The following is a 25,384-nucleotide window of genomic DNA, read 5'->3' as shown; positions in this document are numbered from 1 at the left end:
TCTGGAATTCGACTCTCGTGAGTCACAGCATTGCATACAAGGTTGTCCCTTAACCGCGAGGCACAACATTGCACATAAGAGTTCAAATGCAAAGGACCGCCCATGCGCTCGAATTATTTTGGGTTTCTTCCTGGGCAGCAGTTGGGGCGGGTTATGCAACTGCGAGAGATGAACGCGTGTGTGGCTTAGTCCTCCTGAGTGATCCCAAATTGTTGTTCCAAAATGATGTGGAACTGGGCCGAGTAACTCGTTAGTTGGATCGGGTCTGAGGTCGTGAATACTTGCCCGCAAAGCAAAACACCATCTATATTTATTATTAAGTTTATCTACTGTATCTTTTAAATTAATAGTTTTATTTAAATTAGAATTAGATATGGATGGAGTTGTAAGTTTGGTAGAGTCCAAGTCGGTATCTATGTCTTATTATATATATAGTCCCTATGTGTACGTAGCATCCATCTACCTCTCTTTGAATTAATGAAAGCTTGAGTTTTAATACTCCCTTTTCTTGTTTACGTAAGAGTTTTACGTAATTGTTTTATCAATTAGACACGTTTATGTTTAATTATTGTTGTGAAGAGCGTTTGTCTTCCAACGGATCCTTTGATCCTCATCACAAAAAGAAAATGAGTGAATAATATATATATATATTTTTTATTTCATATTGCAGAGTGGTTTGAAACATTTTTTATTAGTAAAATGAACAATAAAAATGACATGTGAGATTATGTCATTCGACCATAATTGATAATAGGAGAATCACAACTATTATCATTTAATGAAACCGGTTGTTTACATTAAAATAGTTTTTTTATGGAAATAGCAGCACGTCCTGGGTGCCTAGGGAAAGGGTTGAAAACAGCCATGGAATAACCCGGTTAGACCGCGTATGTCTGAGTAAACTAAAAGTAATCGTCCTTTGCGTGTAACCTAATGTGAGTTCAGAGGTAGGCAGTTTTACACCTTTTATCCTTAAAAGTTACTCAATGCTATCGCTACACTGACAAAGATTTACACTTCATATTTGGTGGTTGATACTATTTTCCTGTTGGTAACCCTTAATCATAATTTATAATTTTTCTTTGATGAAATCAGGATGATGAATTGTTTATATTTGTGTGGCGAGTGAGTGCAGGTCAAAGTATGAAGACAAGGTTTTTAACTCCATACATGGAGTCATTGGGTTCTACATTTTCAAATGGTGCTAACTTTGCTGTGGTGGGGTCCTCAACGCTCCCTAAGTATCTACCGTTTGCTTTAAACGTTCAGGTTCAGCAGTTCCTTCACTTCAAGTCCAGGTCATATGAGCTTCTTTCTGCTGGTAATTCACTATAGAGTTGCTGTATATTTTAATACAAAACAGCTAATTTTTATGTCTTCCATCTTCAATGTCTTGCTAAACATGGTACTTATAAGATTCACCGCTCTGTTTTTCTTCTTTAATGATATCTAGGTTCGCAAAAGATGATCAGTGATAACGGGTTCCAACATGCACTTTATATTATTGACATTGGCCAAAATGACCTTGCTGATGCATTTGCCAAAAAGTATTCATATGCCCAAGTTATCAAAAGAATACCGCTCGTACTTGCAGAAATCAAGAATGCCATCAAGGTGAGTTCACTTTTTCAAGTATGAACTTGCAGCAATCAAGCTTTCTATTAACTACCTAGTTTGAGTTAGTTATTTATCTTAATACTTGTGCATTTTCTTTCTCTGTCCACTTAGACTATACACGATAATGGTGGCAGAAATTTTTGGGTTCACAATACTGGTCCACTAGGTTGTCTGCCTCAAAAACTATGGTTAGTTCAACCAAGTGCTAGTGAATTGGATCCACATGGTTGTATTTCAACCTATAACTCCGCTGCAAACTTTTTCAATGAGGGGCTTCGCCAATTGTGCACACAGTTGAGGTCAGAATTGAAAGATTCAACGGTCATATATGTTGATATTTACTCAATCAAGTATGACCTCATTGCCAACGCAAGCAAATATGGTATGCCTAATTACGTTACAGTTTTTTTATTTTTGTGTGGAAATGTACATTTACTTGATATATATCTTGGCTATTACTTTATATAGGTTTCTCGAGTCCATTGACGGCATGTTGTGGCTTTGGAGGGCCCCCATATAACTACAACATTAATATCACATGTAGTCATGATGGCGCTCAAGCATGTAATCAAGGATCTCAATTTGTAAGTTGGGACGGAATACATTATACTGAAGCCGCTAATTCAATTGTGGCCACCAAAATACTTTCACAACAATTTTCCACACCTCGTGTGCCATTTGATTTCTTTTGTCACTAATTGTAATTGTAATCTAGTCCTTTAAGATATATGCTCGTCTTTTGAGTTTAGCACCCTAGTACCTCTTTAGGTTATATGGGCATATTTAATCATGGACATTGTATAATTTTCCAGAACTGTAATGTAAGAAGTTTCATTTATCATGCTCAACATTCTTAATTATTTGAAATTGTTAGCCATAACTCCATTTCGCATTACATGTTTAACAAAATAAATAGCTTTGTAAAAGGGGGTTTCAACTAGACTACCGGCTGTTATTCTAGTAGACAACCCGAAAGACTACAGAATATTATTGTAGTAGACGTAATCCTGAAAGCCACGCAAACCAAACCACTCTACCTTTTAGTCAAAATACCGAAAATTCACATACGATTATCACTAGTCATTACATTTGATGAGTTGTATGGATGATGAAGTCATTCAGATTAGTATTATAACTTGAAATCTCTAATAACTTTCAGAATTAGAAGGTTTTAGCATTTTATTTCTTTATATACCTCATTTTAAATTGATAGGCGAAATTATGAGACGAGAAGCATAACAATGGTGAACAACATGAGAAATTGAATAACCAAACTTCATTTCGTTACATGTTTACATTCGATTGGTTCAATTACACACTAATTAGATGATTATATACACTAACTTTCATTATTGACAGAATGACCCTTTGACTTTAGTTGACCTTCATTTGACTGTGATTGACTGTAATATGAGAAAAGATGGAAAGAAAATGTAAATGTTTAGAAAATGCAACTTCTTTACCTTTTTTTCTTCTACTACTAAATCAAAAATAAATAAATTGTGAGAACATTCAATTCAAAGGTACATATTTATTTTCCAAATCTTTTTCATTAATGGGTCAACTATTAATTGTTTTTTTTTTTCTTTTTTGTGAAGTTAATGTGGGTTTAATACAATTTATTTATTTTCCTAATCCATATAATGTATGTCACCCATCGTTTATACATGTTGTTTTTAATCTCAAACATTTTTTGTGTGTGTGTGTGTTTGTATTGCTGCTACATTTCTAGGGATTTGATCATCTGCAGCACTTCATTGAGGTATTAGTTTACTTGTCCTTGCATTTCATATTAACTACTTTTAGTAACTGTAATTTCATGCACAATTTGTTGACTAATTTTGATATGTTGAAGAGTCTCTTTTACATCAAACTTTTCTGATGTTTCTTACAAATCTCTTCCACTTTTGTTCATTTTTTGATGATAATTAGTGAAGTGAATAGTAGAGAAATGTGCATAAGTTTGTTTTCTGCAAAAGTCAGATATATTATGCATTAGTTAGAATTTCAGTACTCTAATGGTACAAACTTTAGTCAACTTATATATAGTTAAAACAGAACATTTTGTAAATTTGTTGTATTAACTAGTTAATTTGATTCACACATTATCTTATATGATATTAGCATGAATTTGAGCCATATTAATCATGATGTTACACTCAGATACTAAAAGTGTATATTGTTTAGTGTTGATGTACAATAATAATTTGCTGATTTTTTTCTGAACAAACTTGTACAGTTAACTTCCCTATGACAAAGAAGATGAACTGCAAAAATGGGAGCTATTGTTTCTCTATCTTAATGATTTGTATAGTTCTGTTGCTGAGTGTACTTGCCTGCTTCGTAATACGAAGGTTCTTACTTAAAGAGAAGAGCTGGTTCCTGGAAGCTGAAATGTCGGACTCGAAGGTTGTTGATGTTTTGGATCCAAAAGCTGTTGAAGCGTTGGATCCGGCAGTTGTGGAAGTTTTGGACAAAGAAGTTGTTGAAGCGAAATAAGAACAAGTTTTTTTTTGTGGTAGCGCGAAATAAATGAACGAATTAATTTATGGAAAAAAAATATGTACTCTATGACATAATTTTCTCAACTATTTAAGTTTCTTTCTTCTATCATTTTTCCTTTCTCGGTAGGATTAATTATGTGATCCGTGGTTTGGGATTCGCAGCATATATTTAAGGTTCTGCATCTTCAACATTCCGAATCTTATGAGAATCCTAAACATCGCAGATACAAATATCTCCAAGTATAATTAAGCATGGGAAAATCGGTTATGGTTGTACTTATCTTCCTTTCAAAAATGTACAAACTAGATGCTTGCAACATATTTAGCTAAACACGACTCTTCTCTCTAGATACCATTGGCACCATTGTTATCGCCTAGCTGGCCTGTACAGACGAGTAAACGGATAAGGTTTTACCAAGTTCAGGCTGGTCAGATAGAATATGATTGATGTAATTAAGAGGTATACACCTAGAAATGTAAGATGTACAGTAGCACAGTAACAATCTAGTTATTAGTGGTCAAATAGAAAAATTAGAATGGACTTCTTGAAAGATGGTTTATATAATTAGATAAAGGAATTAAAATGTACTACATGTTGTACTTTAGTTATTAGTAATAATCAAAATTGAACAAAGTTTTAAACTCTTTAGTTAATTTAATCTTAAGCTTCCTTTTTACATGAAACAAACGTAATCTATCTCTCATGATCATGCACTACACATTTTTCTACACTCAATGTTTTATAGGCACAAGTTTAGGGTCACACCATTACAATGGTTTTATTTAGCCCATAAATACCCGTATAACACCAACACTTTTTAAGTAAACCATATTTGTTTTCTCTGTTTTCAAAATGAAGGTTTTCAACAAGACTTCTTGCATGGTTAAACCATCTGAAGAAACATGGTCCGGTAACCTAACCTTATCGGAATTAGACCAAACCAGTGTCCTTAATCATGTCCCAACCTTGTACTTCTACAAACAACCCTCCGAAGATTGGGCCAGTGTAGTACGAACCCTTAAAAGTTCACTAAGTAGTACTCTTGTTCACTTCTATCCTTTAGCTGGCCGGCTAGTCAATATCGATAGAGGCCGTCTAGAGATCAATTGTAACGCTATCGGAGTTGAGTTCATAGAAGCTTACATTGACATAAAGCTTTCCGATTTAGATACTTTTTTACACTCTCCGGTATATCCAAAAATTATTCCTGAAATAGATCACAAATTATCAATAGAGGAAATCCCATTACTAGTCTTGCAAGTCACAAGGTTTGTTTGTGGTGGTTTTAGTCTTGCTGTGAATATATCACATGTTGTTGTTGATGGCCAAAGCGCCCTACATTTTATCTCCGAATGGGCTAGGGTTTGTAGAGGAGAGTTAATTGAGTCACCACCTTGTCTTGATCGAAAAGTACTGCGAGCAGGTGATCCTCCTAGACCATCTTCCATGTATGAACATGAAGAATTTGGTCCACCTCCAGTTCTTATAAACCAATCTAGTAAAAGCGAGCGCGAACAAGAAACAATGGTTAGTATGTTGACATTAACGTCAACTCAAGTTGAGAAACTACGAAATGAAGCTAATAGAAGTCATAAAAGTGAAATGGGCCATGGTTTTACTAGGTATGAAGCCATTGCTTCCCACATATGGAGAACTTCGTCTAAAGCTCGTAAACATTTATCCGAACAACCAACTACATTAGCCATTTGTGTGGATGTTCGAAATAGAATGATGCCACCATTGCCACAAAAGTACTTTGGTAACGCTATTGTAAACATGTTTGTGACTGGATATTCGGGTGAGATACTTTCGAACCCTTTAGGATACGTTGCAAGTAAAATTCGTGAAGTGATTAATAAGGTGGACGATAAGTATGTGAATTCGGTGATAGAATATTTGAAGAATCAAGAAGACTTGTCCCAATTTCGCGACTTGGAACCAACGAATGATGATGAAGCGCCTTTTTATGGTAATCCGAATATGGGAGTGATAAGTTGGTTAACATTGCCAATTTATGGTGCTGATTTTGGATGGGGGAAGGAGATTCATATGAACCCAGGAACACATGACTCCGATGGTGGTTCTTTGCTTCTTCATGGTCAAAATGGAGATGGATCTTTGGTGGTTGCATTATGTTTGCAGGTTAGGCATATGGAGGATTTTAAAAAGGCGTTTTATCAAGATATTGATATGATATAATACGATATGATATGATATGATATGATATGATATGATATATTGATTTCAGGGTCAATCAGTTGTTACTAATTGATCCATGCACTCATTAATTAATCATTTCACTTTAATTCTCATATTAACTCCTAGCATGTATTGGACACGAGAAATTAATCGTGTTATATGAGCATAAAAAATGTTATATATATTATAAAAAAAACATTATACGTAGTCATCAAGCACACATTTTTTCGCACGTGCGGTGCGAGTGTACATGCTCGTCACCAACACCGTGATATATATAATCCATCTTTGGAGCCAATGAACAAGTTATGATTCTCAATATTACATGGAGTAATTGTGTATTCAAGTAAGTTAACATAAAACTTTTTTATGGCAAGACGAAGGAACTTTTATCAAGCCCAAACACAATCAGGCCTACTAAGAAGCCCGCTTGGCTGAAAAAATAATGGTCCGCTTTGCATTTATGCACTTTCCTCTTTGTAGACACTAAAAAATGAGTAATGACTACTATATTATTTTTTAATGACTACTATATATATATAGTTTTATGAGCCCGTCCGTTGAAAGGAAATTGTAAATATTAGTGTTTAAAATCTTTAATAATGACGAAAATTACAAATATTATCGATCAAATTAGACTATAATTAGAAACATGAAAACATAATTAAAATAAACATGATAATCCTCTATGGAAGAGCCCGAGTTTTATGAGCCCGCCCGTTGAACGAAAATCATTAATATTAGTTTTTAAATCGTTAGTATTGACGACAATTACAGATGTTATCGATCAAATGAAGACTATAATTAGGAACATGAAAACGTAAATACAGTAGAAGTCTTACATGATATTCCTGTATGGAAGAGCGCATGAAAGAGTCCGTGCTTTGCATTGCATTTTTAAATTAAATAAAAATTAATTATCAATTTTTATGTTATCTTAATATATAATCTCTTAGTATTACTTATTAAATATATGAAGCGAGTTTTGTATTTTAAAATTGAAGTTCAATTAACTAATCAGAAATAAGTATTTATGCTTAATTAATATAATTATAGTAATTTATTGTTATTATATAAAATTAAATTAAATTATTATATAAATATATAATTTATATCTTTTAGTTAAATAATATTAAAATACTAAATTACCTATTTAGACGTCAAGTATATGTTATTAATAAGATAACTTACGAATCTTTTATTATCTATCATGCTCACTGATTTTATTTTATTTATTTTTAAAAAAATCACATATCAATCAAAATAAATATTGTTTCAAGCTTTTAATGAAACGCAACGTAACACAATAATAAAACAATTACAAGATTTTGTAAAGAATTCTACTTGTAGAATCTTTTTTATAGCTTTATAATATACACATATATAAATATTCAATAATCCCTATAATCTCAGAAAAATTCATGTGTCATGCTTTTATTTCGACTAATTAGTGAAAATTATACGTGTTGTTATTACATTTTTTCAAAAAGAAAAAAAAATCTATGCCACCTTTTAATTTAAACTACCAAATCAAATCAAATATATATAGCTTAACGAAATTTTATATGAGAAAATACATCAAGAGTTAATTTTGTTAGCTGGAAAAAAATAGAGTACTCGTATCAAATAATTATTGGGATGTCTAAATATACCGCTCCGCTCCTGTTCGCTAATTCTAATCAACATTCCAAAGTAAAATATTACTCCTTGTTACTTTATCATTATCTTTTTATACGGAGCATTAATTAATTAATATTGATATTTTATTTTAATAATTATATTGTCCGTCTCCAATTCTCTTTAGATTAGAAATTTCCTAAAATTTACTGTAATATAGTTATAGTTGATTTTACATTTGATTTAATATTATTTAATTAAACTTATTATTTATGTTATGCATTTATGTAAATCTTTCTCTTAATAATTTAGAGTTGGTACTCCGTAATTTTTGTATGGATATTGATTGAAATTTTAAAAAGGTAAGAATCAGAGTAATACTTAAAAATATACTCCGTAATAATTTGGGAAAAAAATAATTCAGATTAATTAAGAAAATTACACGTCATCGTATTTGAGAAGATTAATTCAGGAGGTGACACGTAGGATTATGAGCACGCGCTTTATAATAATGTGTGTGTATATATATATATATTAGAGGGATCAAATGAGAACCATTTTTAGAATGAGAACTCTGAGAACTAAGGTAGTCGAGCAAAAATTTGGACGCGGCCGAACAAAAATTGTTCTAGTCGAACAATTTTAACTTTTTGTCTTTTAGATGCATTGTTTGCTTGGTTCTACATTTTATGTAGAACATGATGTAGAACAGCATGTAGAACATGCTGTTCTACACTTGTTCTACATCAATTTTCATCAAATTAAGTTAGGGTTTAGTTTTAGGGTTTTAGGGTTTAGATTTTAGGGTTTAGGGTTTAGATTTTAGGGTTAGGGTTTAGATTTAGGGTTTAGAATGAGTTTTTTACACGAACGGTTTAGAGTTTAGGGTTTAGGGTTTAGGGTTTACGGAGTAAACCCTAAAACCCTAAACCCTAAACTCTAAATCGGGCTAAATAAATAAATAAAAAAGTTGATTTTGAAAAAAACAGGTGAAATTCGAACAAAAAATGTATGATTCGAACAAAAATGCTTCAATTGGAACTAATTTTCGTTCTACAATTTTGTAGAACCGAATAAAATAATTGTAGAACCGAACAAAAACGGGAAATTCGAACAAATTTTATGAAATTCGAACAATTTTAGGTTCTACATTTTTGTAGAACATGGAGGAATTCGAACAAAAATAAGAAAAGTAGAACAAAAATATGTAGAACATGATATGTAGAACAGAAATGTAGAACGAAAATTGATTTTGTGCTTTTGATTTTTTGTTCGACTTCATTCAAAATTGTTCGGCCGCGTTGATTTTTTGCTCGAATATCGGTTCTCAGGTTCTCACAGTAGAATAGTTCTCAGTGGATCCCTCCCCTATATATATATATATATATATATATATATATATATATATATATATATATATATATATATATATATATATATATATATATATATATATATATATATATATATATATATATATATATATATATAGTGGTAGGATCAAGAGGGAAGTAACCATTCGGGGGGAAGCGAGGGGCAGCAAAAACTTTTTTTTTTCGTTTTTTGAAAAAACTTTGTTCACGAACATTATAGATGAGATGAAAATATGAACATTTAGTAGAGACACTTTGTGATAAATGTTTTTATTTTGACGGAAAAACGCTCGAAGAAGTAATATATAACAATTATCGTGTTTTTCGAGCGTATTTTGAGGTTTTAGCTATTGGGATTTAGATATTAGGGTTTAGATATTAGGGTTTAGATATTAGGGTTTAGAAATTTAGGGTTTAGGGTTTAGATTTAGATTGAGTTTTTAACACGAACGGTTTAGAGTTTAGGGTTTAGGGTTTAGGGTTTAGGGTTTAGTGTTTTGAGTTTATGGAATAAACCCAAAACATCAAACCCTAAACCCTAAACACTAAACTCTAAATCGGGCTAAATTTTACGTCACAAAACATGAAGAAAAAAAACGTTCATATTCTTCACGAACAATATTATCTTGAATGTTATTTTTGTCGATCGTTTTCCCGCCTAAGTAATAACATTCATCACGAAGTGTCTCTTCTAAATGTTCATATTTTTGTGTGATCTTGATGCCGGAAAAAAAAATTAAAAAAAAAACGAATTTTTTTTTTTTTTTGCTTCCCCCGCTTCCTCCCGATTGGTTACTTCCCCATTTATCCTGCCCCTATATATATATATATATATATATATATATATATATATATATATATATATATATATATATATATATATATATATATATATATATAGTGGACCAATCCATGGATAAGCACTAAATGGGGTACAAACTGGATAAGTGAATATGGGCCTCACATTTCATGATTTCTAATAAAAAGTCTGATTTTATAGTTAAAAACGCAGAGGGGTATAATCGTCATTCATGTATACAAATTGATTTAGGGCTGGATTAGATCATTCTTCAGTCTGTCTCACAATTCGTATAACCCTAACTGCAGATAGCAACAACCACCCCATATAATACCAATTCCATTGTTTGCGTAATGCTATGGATATCTTGAATGACCTCCGATCAATCGCCGGTCGAATTTTGAACCGTAACACCTTCGATTCATCCTCAATTTCATGTAAATCGGTTATCGAATCCGGTCGTAGAGACCCCATAACTCGCGTTCTAACCGGTTTCGGAAAGTTCTCCGTCGATTCTGCTTGTAATGATTCTCTTAAAGGTGATTTTTACATGATTTCGTTAACTAATCTTGTCACTGACTTGTAATTGCTAGGTTTTGCAGATACGATAGCTTACGATTCCGTTTCACTGTAGAAATTGATGTATAGTGTGTATATGTATTTAATTGTTTTTTATATAAGTAAAATTAATTAATCATATAATTTGTTGTATGCACTTATTACATGGTTATTCATCTAGTTAGATATCATTGGCTAAAGGAAGAAGATTAATTTGATTAATTCAGATTTATTCATGTTTTATACATATATTAACCACATGTGTTATCATCTACGTATGAACACATACACTTATATTCTTTTTTTAACTCGTACACATCTATTTTAATGGATCTGAATATGTCAAAGGTTTAGTTATTGATTTGTATATGTTGTTTGTAGTTATTGCTACAATGTTCGTTCAAGAGCATGCCGGTAACGAGAAGTCGTTTGTGTGGCATGCTGTTGATTTTTTTGATGGTGAACTTAAGGATGAACTGTTTTGCATCAGGTTTGCTTCGTTAGTGATAGGTTTAAGTCTTTTTTTTATAATATATGTTGATGTGGTTTGACAAAGTGATGATCGGAAAGTGTTACTGGAACGATTTAGAGCAAATTTCGTGTCGGAATCACACACTAAAACGGTTTCCTTTGCGAATTCAAATTGGTGAAGTTCATGCTCCTTTACAATTCATGTGTATATTTGATGTGGTTTGTTATTTATTTGAAAGTGTTGTGTGGGGATTTGTGTTTAATTCTGATTTTTTATTTTTAAATAAATTTAGGAGGAGAAGATTGTTGTGATTGTTGGTACAGTTACAGATGATGTTCGTGTGCCTGAGATTCTATGCAATGAAGGCTACTGCGTTAAGGTTTACTGAGACTGCTAGGGCAAAGATTGAGAAGGCTGGTGGAGAATGTTAGACTTTTGACCAATTGGCTCTTGGAGCTCCTCTTGGACAGAACACGGTATGAGTTTTATTATTTTATTCTAAATGTTTTATGCAGATATTGATTATGTCTACTTTTAAATATTTTTGTATCAATTTGATTTATTGATTGTGTGTGATGAAATGCCATTTCAATTCCCTTGTTTCAGAAAAATTATATGACTTATGTGGAATTTGCCCAACCTTTGTTAATATTTGTGCTGATTATGTTTGTTAATATTTCTTTTAAGTTGAACTCCACAAACTCTTTTGCTTGGACTAACAGATTGATAAAGTATGCATGTTGAATTTTGAAAGTTGGATCGTTGTAAGAATAGATGGCTTTCATTTCCACATGTAAAAGTGTATGCTTATTAAGTTATTTATTTATTTAATTGAATGATTATTGCTATTCAAGTGATACTACTTATTGCTTCTTTTTTTTATACTGCTTGTTTCTGTTACAACTGTTTTAGTAGTTTAGATTTATATTATCATTTACTTCATGCAGTCTAGTATATAAGGTACTGATTATGTACCCATGATAACAGCTGTGTTTCTGTCTACAATGAGTTCTGAGATTTTGATGTGGCCAAATGGGCGGGTCGGATGGCTTGGGTAGCTGAATGATAATAATCGTGATGAATGATAATAATCGTGATGAATGATTAATTTATCATTAATGAAAAACGAGTGATGAATGATAAATTAATCATTCATCACTCATTTGATGAATGATAAATTAATCATTCATCACGATTATTATCATACATTTTGATGAATGATAACAGTTTTTTATGAATGATAACTATTGGATGAATTATAGTTATTTTTTAATTATTTTTTCTTTTTAACTACATTCAAACTTGTTTGCTTGTTTTACAATAAATCTATTGCAAAGAATCGAAGAAAAAAATGCAGTGAATCTTCAATTAGAAGAAGAAAATCCTGATGATGTTGTGAAGGAGCCTGATGAAGATCAATCTTTGAATCAAGTTATGTTGATGAATGTTAACATTTTGTCTGATGAATGTTATCATTTGTATGGTAATTAATATTTAGTTCTTGTTTATGGTCTATGTTATGTTATGTACTTGTTTATAATCATGTTGATGAATCATAACTGCAATCACGAGTTTCTATCATTCATCAGATATTTATTGTTATCATTAATCGGATGTTTTTTTTTTATTTATCATTCAGCGTGAGTTTACACTCTGTTAGATGGATGACAAAATTGCACTTGATGTACGAGTACAAGTACGCATGCCCTAGATAGTTATGTGTCTAAAAAGTTGCATCGGTAAACTCACGCGGTGATTCTCCCTACCGGATTTATTATAAAAACATCCACCAGAAAAGTGATGAATTATATCCGATGAATGGTAAAAATACACGATAGTTATAAAAATAAATGATGAATGATAAGAATACCCGACGAATGATAAAAGATATAAATACCAATGAATGATAAAAAAAAATGGGTAAATGATAAAAAAAAAGAATATGATGATTGTTAAAAAAACTGATGAATGATAATAAAAAAAAAACTGATGAATGATAAAAAAGAATATGATGAATGATAAGAAAAACTGATGAATGATAAAAAAAAATGATGAATGATAAAAATAATAATGAAAACTATTATAATTATATTTATATTTCGAATGACTTTATAGCATTCGATATACAATTGGGAAAAAATATATTAAATAATATTATTCGCCTATTGAGTTTTATGATGAATGTATGCATTATACGATTTGTAAGCTCTATCTTTTATGATGAATGTTATGATGAATAAAATGATGTATTAGAAAACTATATAGTCGACCAATGATAACAACTACTAAAGTTTAAATATAACAATGACTAAAATTTTGATGAATGATAAAAAAAACCGGATGAATGATAAACAAAATCTAATGAATGAGTAACTATAACTATTATGATCATATATTTTTTTTTTTTTTTTGAATACTTTCATAAATCACAAAATATGTTTGGAATTGTCGAGACACTCCAGATAAAATAATCCGATCCGATAAATGAATATAAGATGATTAATATCCGATGAATAATAAAAAAAGCTGATAAATGAAACAAAAATAAAAGTATATATATATATATATATATATATATATATATATATATATATATATATATATATATATATATATACAATGAATGAGAAGATAATATTCACACATCAAAACCAAACCATCAATTCGGTATTTGAAAAACATTCATCCTTATAACAGCAAGAAACTTGTCTACTGATATCGAGCTCTTGAAATAAAACCATATATTCACAAAGTAATTAGCATTGAATTGAACTATAATGAGTACATAAGAGTAGTTATAAGTAGCTTATTAAGTAAACTTAAACCAAAATAGCTTAAACAAAAACATACAAGTTACAAAGATGCAACAGTTTCTTCTTGTGCAACTTTATAATAAGAACTCGTCGTATTAATACCGAGTGCAGCTCTAAACAGTGATGCTCTTGACGATTTCAATATCCTAACTTCAACATAATCACCAACTTTTGGAATCCTATAACCATCACTATCCACCTAATCGGGAACCAGTAAGTTACTGAAAATTACTCTATAGCCTCTATCGCTCTTTTCTATGAGCTCGGTTTCAGGAGCTCCTTTATTCGGTCCTTTAACTAAAACAAGCTGAACACTGCCGATTTGGGAGTCAAAACACGGGCCCATACTCTAGGGTGGATTGTTTTACAGAAAGGGCGAATCTCCTTGCTCAAAGTTGCTGAAAACATCGTTACTTTTATATCAACGATGAAAACATACGTAATACTATATACCACAACCTACATATTTCAAACAACCTGTGAGCTTCAAGTTGGGGGGGGGGGGAGATTATACTAATCTTGACTTTGTCCCACTTCGTGTCAGGTGTAATCCTACTTTTCAATATATTTATGTCTTGATGAAATTCACCATCAACCGCAGGTTAAAACAAAAAATTACATCATTTAACAAATAACTAATCTAACAGAGATGAAATTAATTACCCTCTGTAGGATGGATGACAAAATTGCACTTTATGTATGAGTATAAGCCCGCATGCCCTAGATAGTTATGTGTCTGAAAATTTGAATCGGTAAACTCACGTGGTGATTACTGTTACCAGATTTGTTATAAAACATCCACCAGAAAAGTGATGAATTATATATGATGAGTGGTAAAAATATCCGACAGATTATAAAAATAAATGATGAATGATAAGAATAGCCAACTAAATGATTAAAGATAAAATACCGATGAATTATAAAATACCTGGTAAATGATAAAAAAAATATGATGAATGATAGAAAAAACTGATGAATGACAAAAAAAAAAGCTGATGAATGATAAAAAAGAATATGATGAACGATAAAAAAACTGATGAATGATATAAAAAAACTGATGAATGATAAAAAAAACTGATGAATGATAAAACAAAAACTGATGAATGATAAAACTGTAGATATCCATTGTTGGGTTTTCAAGATTTTGAGAAGGATAAAAAGTCGTCCTTCGAAATCTGATCGGCTGTTAGCTTCAACTTGTACATCTTGAAATGAATACTGTAGGTGCCTAAAATATCTAAAGATATCTTGATTGGCAATTTCTCGTTATAACAATAACAATGAATAGCATTACTTCTAGATAAAATTTAACTAAAAAAATAATAGTAACTTTTTAGGGTTCATGAACTCATGAGCTTTAGTATATATCGTAATAAAATTTAAAATTGCTGAGTAATTATACAAAACAGGCCCTTAAAGGTCAAATCGTAACACAAAGATTGTGCAAAGTGTTCAATATTTAGTTTTAAACGGTTAACTCGAAAATGAACCGAATGATAAATCGATGAATTATAAATGTTTTTCGATGAATGATAAATGTTTTTCGATGAATGATAAACGTTTTTTGATGAATGATAAATGTTTGATGAATGATAAATGTTTTTCGATGAATGACAAATATTTGATGAATGATAATTGTCTGATGAATGATAAATATTTGATGAATGATAATTATTTTTCGATGAATGATAATTATTTTTCGATGAATGATAAATATTTTTCAATGAATCATAAAATAGAAATATTTCACACAAGCTTAAAATAAAAACTTCAAAATTGTTGTGAAATGAACCATATAACTGACTTTGTTTACTCAATCTCACCCTGTTAATGATGTATTAAATACAACTTCACCAACTTGAGTCCCTGAAGCACCAAATGACTTTGCTCTCCAAATGGATCCATCTTCAAGCACAAGTCTAGCACCCGCAACCTTCCACGGAGCTACATTTTATAAAGAAATATATAAATCAAGTTATAAACATGGGAGGTTCTAATTGTTAATTTACAAGCTAATTTACCTTTTTCACTAAAAATGATAAGTACCATTCACCAATGTACTTAATAGACTAACTAATAATAATAATTTGTTCAATTCATTAAACTCAAAGATCAAAATTTTAAGTTTGATCAACGCATCTTGCAACAAACACAATAAACTAATAGGATAAAGAACTTATGCATCATACAACAGAAGATCCACCCATACTCCTTCCATCAAATGGTTGAGGTGAGGTGGCGATTACCAAATTCGTGATAACATGAATCAACAGTTATCATTCATCATTAAGATAATAACTATCTGCAATAACTTTTTGATCTTTTCGGCTTCAAATTCATCCTAGGCTTTTTAACAAAAATATATATATGTATATATAAAATATAATGTGACATTACTCATTCAGGACTTTCATCAAACAGTTGGTGTGCAAATATAAAAACTAAAAGAAAACTAGTAAAAATTCTCAGTTTATGCATAACTTGATGATATTGACAAATTCTATACATGTAGCCATCATAAACACCAAATAAAAAAAACGAAATTAGATGTAATAACACACTCGTTAATAAAATTATAAAGCATAAAGTTCATATGAAACTAACCTAGAATCATCGGATGTTTCAGCGTCCCTTCAAATGAAGATCATGTATTGCAAGTGTCTCCAACATGTACAGCGGCGTGTATCGTTCTTTTCTGAAAATGCAATCGGAGATGCAATTGGAGATGTTATCGGTAAAGCAGACACTGATGATTTAGGATTAAAATGTGAGACTAAAGATGAAGATAGAAGGTGAGATTGAAGTTGAAGATAGAAGGTGAGATTGAAGGTCCGATTGAAGATGAAGATAGAAGGTGAAGCAGGTAGTGATAATTTAAGATTTACCTTCAGCGTTTTATTTTATTAATTTGTAAATTTACGATTTTGCCCCTCCGCTTTTTTGTTTATTAAATGATAGTTTGTGGTCCAAATTTGCTTATCCCGTTTGTACTCGTTTTAAGCTTAGCCACGGATCGTGCCCCTATATATATATATATATATATATATATATATATATATATATATATATACACACATAGGGGGATGATTCTCACACACTGTTTTTTGATCCTCACACACCCTTTTACCCTATTATTAGGGAGGAGTTCAAGTAAATTGGTGTGTGAGGATCAAAAAACAGTGTGTGAGAATCATCCCCCATATATATATATATATATATATATATATATATATATATAATCGTGTACTATAGTCAAGAGATCTAGCGCTAAGCTAGTATTTTGGGATAAGTAAATAAGTAACCATCCGACCCTTCATCTGTCGTTACCTTCTGCCTGTGCACCTTCTTCCGGTGCTCCTGCGTTCCATCTTTTTTATCGTGACAGGGTATATCGGTCATTTATTATCTTGATGATTTAACGTCAGTTCATACACGCTCGCTGGGTCAATGAATCGGTACACACCTGTTATGTTTTCTTGCCAATTTTGATTTATGTTATTCTCTCTCGCAATTAAGCAATTGATTCTCACAAATTTCAATTCGTTGTCAATTTGGATTACTCATACATAATGAATTGTACATATGATTTTCAATTTATACAATTTCTGAATAGGTAATTTTCAATTCTAGGGTTTTTGTTCTTATTTTCAGATTCAGTGCACTAGTTGTGGGGCACAATTACAATCACGTAATTTTCATAGATATGTTTCGAGTAAGTATTATTAACCTAATTCTTATTTTTAGTTTTGTTGTTTCTTACAATTTGTTGGGTGCTTTTTTACTGTTTAATATATAGATAGAATGCTGAATCTAGTTTTCCCATTCACATAGGTCTTTCTTAACTCACATTGGCCTACATGTGTTTACCTTTTTGATATAGATGTTAAACATATGTGACAAAACTATCACATATGAAAGTAATTGGTATTTTTTATAAACAGCGTACCCAATAATCAGATTATTATTGGATATTTGTAATCTACCTGTTTGATATAAATCTTAACTCCAATTGGCCATGTATCAGTAACTGTGAGCCATGATCCCATAGGTTGTCAAACTCTTGAACCCAATTGTGTGCCCATAAACTCAACACCCTTTGAAATTCTTGTAGTTAGATGAACCAACTAACGTGTTTATACGTTAAAATGACCGCTCCAAGTGATGTACCATCATATATTGCAAAGAAAAAAAGTCAATATAAGATCCATTGTTTTTGCCTGGGGTGGTCTGATATGGCCCAGTTGGGTTGGCGTAAAATCAACATTAGTGCTCATGATTTGCCAATTTCTGTTTTCAGAAAGAAAAAAAAAACGATTTGCCACATTCCGTCTTCAGAAAAAAAAAAAATCTCAACTATTAACACTTGAATTGTTTTTGTTCCTATTGAATAGAGCCTATTGTTCATTTGATTGCAGGGGTTGAAAAAAGCAGACCAATGAACAATATTAAAAGATTTTTACAAAACTATAAGATTATTCTTCATAATATGAGAATATTCTCATGAATTGTTTTGGAGTGAATCACAATGATTCAGCTTTTATTATGTCTTTGTTACTACCAGTTACTTTATATAATTATCTACCAGTCAACAAAGAAACACATCTTTAACATGTAACTTTTGCAAAGAATCAAATAATGCAGTTTGTATTATCTTTGGTATATTAATCATTAACTTAGTTGATATTTTACTCAGGTCAATAAGATTGATTTTGAATAAAACAAAAACTGTTTAATTCATGCAAATAAGCTTGGTATGAATAAACCAAGAATTATTGAGTTCATGTAAAGAAAAGAAATTAAAGCGTCCATCCACCTTTAGTTTTGAACCATCTTTCTCCTCCAGCTAACAATTCGTTTCAACGAGTCTGAAAACTTTGTTTATTATGCAAGTAACTTTGCTTTTGGGTATTGGCCTATTGGGTGCTATAACTTCAGATTACTTGTAAAAGGTGCAAAAGTGAACCATTAATTTATGAACGACTTTATTTAGGTTATGTTTTATATTACCAAATTACATGTAACTTTACTCTTTTTCTGGGTATGCAGACACCAGTGATATTCTCTACAACAGATTTTCATGAATCCAGCCTTGTCCCAACTGGAGTTCAATTCGGCAGTAACCCAAATCAGGACTCCAGCAGAGGCGGAGACAGTAGGGGGGGCGTGTGGGTGCTTTGCCTCCCCTAACTGTTGGTAATTTATTAAGTATTGTACTGTGTTTTAATTGTAAAAATTTTAAATTGTGGAACTCGATTTCTAAATTAGAGGTGCGTTTCCTGAAGGTTTAGTGAGGAAGATGAGTTATTTTTCAATGTTTCAATAAAGCCCTTCAATTAACATTTTATAATTCATTTTAGTCCCTGACTTTATTAATAAGCCATTTAAATTTCCAATCTTAAATCATGTGATTTTCTAGTATACACGTGAATGCCACATTTTTTCTTTTTCGTAAATTGATTATTTAGATGATAGAAATTAGTTTGAAAGATTGAACGATACTTTTAAAACAAAATATGAAATTCATGGAATTTTATGTGAAGTTAAAACTTATTTATATAATATCAGCTATAAGTATATAAAAAAACTATTTATGTATCTCGATTTTTTTGATTACATAATCGTATAAAATGAACAAGTATAGCATTAATAGATGTAAATAAGTTTGAATTTTAATCTCATAGTTGGGTCAGAAGTTTTATCTAGTAAGGACCCTAATGTAGAGGAAAGCTTTAGGAAGATTTAGAAACTATATTTTGGCAAGAAATTGAGTCGAAGTCACAAAGCCCAATTAGAGTGCTTTTTTTTCTTCCAATAAACTATATAATGCCAAGCCCCCTTTAAGCTCAAATCCTGGCTTCGCCTCTGGACTCCAGAATATTATAAACTCGAGTATTATATGTATGAAACTAAAAAACATCTCATGGTTTAGACCTATAAAAGATCTCCTAATTGAGGTGCAGGTCCGAATGTAAGTAGTTATGGTTTCTGACTTTACACTAATCTGAATATCAAGAGTTAACATTCATTCATTCATTTAGATGAATACTAAGATATAATATGAATCAGTAAAAGTGACACTTAATTATGTGGTTTGCTGCAGAAGTTGATTTCGTGTGGTTGATTCCAGCTTTCAATACAAGGTGTGCATGACTAAAGAAGTCTACCTTGACCCGTCCAAGTTGCCACTTTTAGTTCATTGCAGGGTTTTTCTGTTAGATGTTACTCACAGTGTGTAGTATGATGTCTGCCCAATCTTTTATCTGACGCCATAGAGTAAGACATCACCTATGATTCTTGTCCATCCATTCTGCACATTTTATTAATGAATAAAGTTCCAGATCATTTTTTGTCATTTCATGCATAATTCATGACTATATGTAATCTAACCAATTCGTTTTATAAATGGTCATTCCAAATGGTTAGGAGTTGTGTGTGTATATCCAATCTTTAACCTATCTAAATTCCTTATATTTTTATAAATCATATACCTAGCACCAGGATGTGCTCAAATTACTAAATCAAATAAGCAAGGGCTTTAATCCACAGAATTGAGTTTCCATTAGAATGGTGAAAATGCTAATGGTGAGATTGGTTAAATAAGCAGTATGAACGATAACATACATTAAACGAACGATAACATACATTCGACGAATGATAACATACATTCGACGAACGATAACATACATTCGAAGAACGATAACATACATTCGACGATGAACGATAACATACATTAGACGTTGAACGGTAGCATACATTCGATGAACGATAACATACATTCAACGACGAACGATAACATACATTCGACGACCAATGATAACATACATTGGACGAACGATAACATACATTCGACGAACAAAAACAAACATTCGACGATGAACGATAACATACATTCTCGACGACAATCGATAACATACATTCAACGAACGATAACATACATTCGACGACGAACGATAACATACATTCGACAATGAAAGATAACATACATTCGATGTTGAACGATAACATACATTCGACGTCGAACGATAACATACATGTGCGTGAGAAACTACCCTCGCGATATAAGATCTAAACTGTCTTTTAATCAACAGCTAACCAAATTTATAATTTTAATATAAATACATAAAACAACCTCAAAAAAGTCTTAGTGTTATAATTCAGTAGGCTTATAACTACCTTTAATGGTTATAAGAACAAGGAGAGAAAAAGAGAGAAGAAAGAGAGAAGAAATATTGATATTGATATTTCAAGAGAAATGGTACACCTTAAATGGTTACCATACATGTCTATTTATAGTATAAAATATTACTATACAAGAAATATAATAATAATAAAATTAACATCCAATCTAGATATTTTATAACACAATCTAGATATTTTATAACACTCCCCCTTGGATGACAATTTTATTAGAGAATAACTAGTACTGCCTCGTTAAAAACCTTGCTAAAGAAAACCCATTGGGATAAAACTTTAGCTAAGGGAAAAAGAGTGCAGCATAGAGTTGACTCTCCCTCAAGTAGGCAACGCCTGAGTTGTTACATCTTCTGAACATGCCTCATGCCAATATTATGAACGTGTGTTCTGAAAATAGCAGTTGGCAGTGCTTTGGTATAAAGATCAGCAGAGTTGTTGATTGAACGTATCTCATTTTAATCTGGTTGTCTTTTACGAGATCTTGAGTATATGAGAAGAATCTGAGGTTTTCATTTGAAACTGTATCATCTAAATCTTTTATGTACAAGTTTAGCCCCTGTGATTTGTCTACAGTCTCCTTCATGGTTTGCTCAAACCCTTGTTTCAATTCCTATTCCCTTGTAGTCTTTTCTGAGCCTTACCAATATACCATTCTTTCCCATCAAACTTATGACCGTTAAGACCGTCTATGGCTTTGGCGCCTCGTCAGTATTTATATTTTGTTCAGTCACTTTTGATACTCTTCTTTCATTTGTATTATGCAAGCTGCATTATCTTCATATATAGTTGTTGGTGAAGATAGTTGTTAGTCTTTTATAGCGTTCTAGTCCACAAGAATCAATAATGATTTGTGTCATTGATCTCAACCAAACACATTTTCGAGTAGTTTCATATAATGCAATCACTTCGTCATGATTTGATGATGTTGCAACAAGTGTTTGTTTTAAGAACGCCATGATTTTGTGGTACCTCCATTTAGGAATACATATCGAGTTTGAGATTTATCTTTATGAGGATTTGATGAATGACCTGTATATACATAATCAACCAAATCTTGTTTTGAAACGTTAGAATAAAATAATTTTAAATCAGCAGTTTCTCAAGGGTATCAAAATATGTGTTTGATCCCGCTCCATTGTCATTTGAGCTGAATCTTGCCAACAAAATAACTGCAAGAGAAATGTCAGGTCTTGTACAATCTATAAGATACATAAGAACCTCAATTGCACTAAAATATGGAACTTCCGATCTGTTAAGATTTTCATGATCTTCGCAGGGATGAAATAGATCAGTGTCAATATTGAGTGATCTAACAACAATGAGTTTGTCTTTAAAAAAAATGTTTTAAAATCTTTTCGGTATAAGTTGTTTGATGTACAAGTAAATCATTAGGCATATGCTCAATTTGCAATCCAAGGTAATACTTGGTTTTTTCAAGATCTTTCATTTCAAAATAATTCTTTAGAAGTTGAATGATTTCATAGATCTCTTTATTTGTTCATATGATGTTAAGAACATTGACATAAACAACTACGATCTCATATCCGAACATTGTTTTTATAAAACATACGTGCAAAATAAGTTTATATTTATACCCTTTTTTTTATCAAGTAGTCATCTAATCGGTTATACCACATACGTCCCGTTTGTATAAACCCATTTAAAAATCTTTGTGATTTAATGGAATATATTCCCTTGAGTTTTACATTAGATGCTTATGATACCTTAACTCTTTAGGTATATTCATATATATCATTATTAAGTGATCCATACAGATAAGTAGTAACAACATTCATGAGATGCATTTAAATAACTACCAGGTTGATTAAGTATCTAATAAGTAATTGTATCCATTACAGGAGGATAAGTTTTCCTCCTAATTCATTTATGGTCTTTGTGGGAAATATTGAGTTACAAGTCTAGTTTTCCTTGTAACTTCATTTGCACATTTCTTTTCGGATAAAAATTCATTTGTATCCCATACGTTTCACATCTTTAAAAGTGATAACGATTGATCCGAAAACTTTTCTTTTATCGAGCGATTCTAATTCAGCTCGTATTGTTCCTTTCCATTGAGCTCAATCATGTCCATTTTGTATATTCAATGACAGATTTTAGTTCCAGATCATCATCTTTATTCATGATGTCATTGTAACATTATATGAAAATATCTCATAGAGATTTTAATTTCATTTCGGTTCCATAATATTGCATAATTTATCGCAATTTTAGTATTTACATTTATCAATATCCTCTGCAGAAGGAATATTGATTTGTGGTTCTTCTTGAACACTTTCTTTTACCTCATTATCAGCTGATTTTCTTTTTCGAGGATTTTTATCTTCGGAACCAATTGATCTTCCACGTTTGATGCGTGGCAAAGACTCAACAGTGACATTATTGCCAGCTTTTGGAATTTCAGTTCGAGCTGAAGCATTTATCGCTGGTATATATGATTTAGTCACCTTTTTTTTTTATCTGTAAATGCATAAAGTAATTAATTTGCAAGTTCTTGCATATGCATTATTTTTTGAACTTTCGTTTCACATTCTTTTGTGCGAGTTCAATATACCTTAATTGATGTTCACATCATGAAGCATCATTTTATTATTTTTTTTTTACTTCACCCCCTAATCTAGGGAACAATGTTTTATTAAAATGACAATCAGCAAAACGTGCTGTAAAAATATCACCCATCATGGGTTCAGTATATCTTATGATTGAAGATGTTTTATATCCAAAATATATTACCATCTTTCTTTGAAAAAAACATTTTATTGTGTTGTGGTGATACAATTGGAACATACACTGTACAACCAATGTTCTACGGTGGAAAATATTTGGCTCTTGGCCAAAATCAAGTAGTAAGTGAAAATATTTATGACTTCCACATGGTATAATGCGAATTAATGTCGCAGCATGTAAATTTACATGTCCACATATAAATATTGATAGTTTTGTACTCATTATCAATTGTCTAGTTATTAGCTGCAAGCGTTTATCTATTGATTTAGCTAAACCAATTTTGTGTATGCACATGAGCAACTGGATGTTCAACAACAATCCCTGTAGATATATAATGATCATTAAATGCTTGAGATGTTAACTCACCAGCATTATCAAGTCTCATCCTTTTAATGGTGTAATCAGAATAATGTGTTCTCAATTTAATAATTTGTGCAAGAAACTTTGCAAATGTCATATTACGGCTTGATAACATACAAATATGAGACCATCCGCTAGATGCGTCTATTAGAACCATGAAATATCAAAATGGTTCACATGATGGATGAATTGGTTCATATATCTTACCTTGAATTCTTTCAAGAAATATTTGTGATTCTTTTTCACAATATACTTTTCATTAATCACCATATGTGTTTTCCATTAATCACCATATGTGTTTTTTTTTTTTTTATAAATCACCATATGTGTTTTTTTATCATATATCCTTTTCACCATATACGCTTTTAATCATATGCGCTGTGTTTTTCACCATATGCGCTGTGTTTTTTACCATATGCGCTTTTAATCATATGCGCTTTTCATCATATGCGATGTGCTTTTCATCATATTCGCTTTTTATCATATACGCTGCGCTTTTCATCATATGCGGTTTTCATCATATGCGCTTTTATAATATGCGTTTTTTATGTGAATAGTAAATTAATTAATTTCGTTTTACTATTCATATGAATTAATTTCGATTTACTATTTTGTTAATTGAATAATATATATACATCATATACTTGTGACTCCGAAGGCTCAAATGAATTTGACCATATAGTTATATGTTGTACCTTGCACATTAATTTTCAGTAGAAGCTTTAGATGCATATTTTTTTTTTTTTTTTTTTGATGAACTATTTGTTTCATATCTAGCTTAGGCAATTATTGTGAACATTTGATCCCTATAAGAGCATTTATCTTTTAGACTTTTAGTTGATTCGTACTTGTCACAATTAGGGATAGCACCCGCGGGTCGTGGATGCGGATCCATTGGATCCATCACCCGTACCCGTGGATTTTTTTTTTAAATCAAATAACTGGAAATTTGGATTTTTTTTTTTTTAAGAGACATCCAATTGAACCCTTGTTCGTTGAAACAATTTGACTATTTTTTTTTAACTCCCCATTTATTTAACTTCGTCTCTTGACCTTGCCACATCACCAAAAAGTACATCACTTGCCTTTGATGTCACCGTCACGGTTAGAAACAGTCTAATATAATGCTTAT

General features: G+C 31.3%; 2 protein-coding genes and 1 long non-coding RNA gene across 3 annotated transcripts in view; all 3 read left to right on the top strand.

The window, feature by feature from the left end:
- Nucleotides 1–2,438, top strand: part of LOC139853296 (GDSL esterase/lipase At1g09390-like) — a 3,166-nt gene extending 728 nt beyond the window's left edge. The window contains exons 2-5 of the mRNA XM_071842668.1: nucleotides 1,136–1,321; nucleotides 1,454–1,614; nucleotides 1,729–1,999; nucleotides 2,086–2,438. Coding sequence (XP_071698769.1) covers nucleotides 1,136–1,321; nucleotides 1,454–1,614; nucleotides 1,729–1,999; nucleotides 2,086–2,315 — 848 coding nt within the window. The 3' untranslated portion in view covers nucleotides 2,316–2,438. The remainder of the gene's footprint in view (nucleotides 1–1,135; nucleotides 1,322–1,453; nucleotides 1,615–1,728; nucleotides 2,000–2,085) is intronic.
- A 2,536-nt stretch (nucleotides 2,439–4,974) lies between these two features.
- Nucleotides 4,975–6,321, top strand: LOC139853621 (spermidine hydroxycinnamoyl transferase). Its single transcript, XM_071843000.1, has one exon. It carries the CDS (start codon nucleotides 4,975–4,977, stop codon nucleotides 6,319–6,321), a length of 1,347 nt encoding a protein of 448 aa, XP_071699101.1.
- A 10,924-nt stretch (nucleotides 6,322–17,245) lies between these two features.
- Nucleotides 17,246–19,091, top strand: LOC139855577 (uncharacterized). The gene is made up of 3 exons (XR_011761488.1): nucleotides 17,246–17,408; nucleotides 17,605–17,665; nucleotides 19,000–19,091. It is a non-coding gene; the product is annotated as an uncharacterized lncRNA (long non-coding RNA).
- The last annotated feature ends 6,293 nt before the right edge of the window (nucleotides 19,092–25,384 follow it).

The sequence above is a fragment of the Rutidosis leptorrhynchoides genome, chromosome 6, assembly GCF_046630445.1.
Source record: "Rutidosis leptorrhynchoides isolate AG116_Rl617_1_P2 chromosome 6, CSIRO_AGI_Rlap_v1, whole genome shotgun sequence".
NCBI classification, from domain to species: Eukaryota; Viridiplantae; Streptophyta; class Magnoliopsida; order Asterales; family Asteraceae; genus Rutidosis; species Rutidosis leptorrhynchoides.
Note: the sequence above shows the minus strand (reverse complement) of the source record. Positions and strands in the feature narration are given on the sequence as shown.

What these genes read in the sequence shown, in the direction of transcription:
- LOC139853621 (XM_071843000.1), top strand. Translation starts at nt 4,975, where the DNA reads ATGAAGGTTTTCAACAAGACTTCTTGCATGGTTAAACCATCTGAAGAA.